A 2,194-nucleotide genomic window follows, 5' to 3' on the forward strand; every position below is an offset into this window, starting at 1 on the left:
GGCTCCAGTGGCCCCTGTCCAGCCCCGCCGCCCTCCCACAGAGCACGGGCCGGCGAGGCACCTGTAGCCGTCGATGGAGCTGGCGTTGATGTAGTCGGAGCCTTCCACGCCGCGGATGGGCTGCAGGCACACGCGCGTGCTCTCGTAGGGCATGATGTTCACCAGGCGGTTCTTGAACTTGTTACAAGGCAAGTTGGCGCTGACGAAGCGGGATGTGTGGGCCTTGGAGCTGGCCAGCCGCTGCGGGGGCAGGGGCAGGGGGCGGGATGTCGTTAGGGCACCTGCCGTGGGAAGATCCGCTCTCCCCGCACCCTTCAATAATGAATGACTCGCTGCTCTTGGGAGCCACAGGGCGGACTGGGACCGCCCCACAGAATTCATAGTTAGCTGCCAGGTGGCACTTAAACCTCTGCGCCACCAGGGCCTGAGAAACCTTCTGGGGCGTATCTACACCGCCCTCCGTGGACCAGTGTGCGTCGCAATCGACCCAACGCCGCAGGCTGTCGATATGGAGAGATGCAGGCGGAGACACAGATCAAAGCCCTTGTCGCTGAGCGGAAGGGCTCTCGAGGGCCCTCCACGGCAAAAAACTACCGTCACCTGCACCGAAGCAGGCCACCTTTCTCCCTCCCAGCGGCTAGTGGGTTGGAATGGCCCACCACTGGGTTAGCAGCTGCGCTCTGAACCACTGTGCCCCCACTGTGTTGGGGTTAAGGTGCTATGGGTGGGGTCCGTTCCCACTCAGCGACCCCCCCGGCCCAGTGCACCAGAATGAGACCCTGCCCGGTCAGTGATACACTGCCCTGAAAATGCGCAGCGCGCCCCACTAGACTGGAGCCGTGGGCGTGGCGACGGCGGGGCCTGGGGGCCCGCCCCCTCCGCACCTTGAATTCGAGCTCCATGCCAGTCACGTGCTCGCCGGGCTCCACCTGGGCCAGCTTCTGGATGTAGGCGTAGAGGCTGCGGGCCGGCACCTCCGTGTTCCCGCAGCCCACGGCCTCCAGCAGCGCCTCGTGGATGAAGCTGTACTGGTCCTCCGTCTGCACCATGTAGTTGCGCTGCGAGCGCATGAGCGTCACGTGGCCGTACACATCCACCGTCTTCTCGGGCTTGATGCGTTCCAGCATGGCGTCGATGACGATGAAGCAGCCGGTGCGGCCCACGCCGGCACTGTGGGGCAAGGGGCCATCAGGGCTGCTGCGTGGGGAGGGGGCCAGGGCGCGATCCAAAGCTAGGGAGATGGGCAGGCCAGAAAGGAGGGGCAGGAGCGAGGGTGGCGCTTAGACTGAACTGGAAGGGTGGGTGGGGCAGCACCAGGTTGGAAGTGTGGTCAAGCGCTGCTGGCAGGTACTAGCCACAGGGGGGTGGAGCTGTAGGCGGGGGTGGGGTGGGGGTGAACAGTGCCATGGTGGGCAGGGACAGACAGGCAGCTGCACCATGATAGGATGGGGGCTATGGGTGGGGCCCAAGGCGGTGGGTGGGGCCGGCAGGAACACCCTGAAGGGATGGGGCTTTGGGCAGTACGTGCTGCACTGCCATGGGTTGGGCCAGGGGCGGGGCCGGGCGGACACCTGCAGTGCACCACGACAGGGCCAGCATCTGGCGGGTTGCAGGTCTTGACTCTCCTCAGGAAGGCCAGGAAGGGAGTGGGGTACTCGGGCACCCCGTGGTCTGGCCACGCGGTGAACTGGAACTGGCGGACCTCCCGCTTCTCACTGGAGCCGTTCTGGGGGCCATGAGAATGCCAACAGTCACCCCCTGGCCCCGCTGCCCACTCCCATGCCCCTGCCCCAGCCCCACCTCTTTACCCAGTCACCGCAGTGCTGAGGTCCAAGCCCCCACCAGCACCCCACTGGTCTCTCCACGTAGGCTTTTTTGGGGGTGGGGGTCTCACAAAATGGTTCAAAGTGTGCTTTAGCCTTCCTAGAACTCACTCCTCTCCTACCTACCTTCACAGGTCAAGTGGCTCACTTCATACAACCTGGGATGCCACAGTTCCATGCCTCTCACCCCAACCCAGTACCCAGCCTTTCCTCACGGTCCCCCTCACTCCCTACAGTCTGTTCCCCCTGCAATGGCCATGGGACACTTCAGAGCATCTGTCCCTGAGACCTCCAGCCATGTAGGCTTCCAGCTCCCAGGGGCCACCTCATCTGCCTCGGTCGCTCTGGTGTCCAGTGCCCAGATCAAAGCC

At 64.4% G+C, this 2,194-nt stretch overlaps 1 protein-coding gene across 1 annotated transcript in view; it reads right to left on the reverse strand.

Annotated features, from left to right (window-relative positions):
- PTPRS (protein tyrosine phosphatase receptor type S) overlaps positions 1 to 2,194 on the reverse strand; it is a 124,314-nt gene that overhangs the window by 50,211 nt on the left and 71,909 nt on the right. The window contains exons 27-29 of the mRNA XM_045300060.1: positions 1,572 to 1,726; positions 885 to 1,170; positions 55 to 240 (exon numbers count right to left, since the gene is read on the reverse strand). Coding sequence (XP_045155995.1) covers positions 55 to 240; positions 885 to 1,170; positions 1,572 to 1,726 — 627 coding nt within the window. The remainder of the gene's footprint in view (positions 1 to 54; positions 241 to 884; positions 1,171 to 1,571; positions 1,727 to 2,194) is intronic.

This window comes from Echinops telfairi, unplaced genomic scaffold (assembly GCF_000313985.2).
Source record: "Echinops telfairi isolate 266 unplaced genomic scaffold, ASM31398v2 ScPeMD7_7459;HRSCAF=8497, whole genome shotgun sequence".
NCBI classification, from domain to species: domain Eukaryota; kingdom Metazoa; phylum Chordata; class Mammalia; order Afrosoricida; family Tenrecidae; genus Echinops; species Echinops telfairi.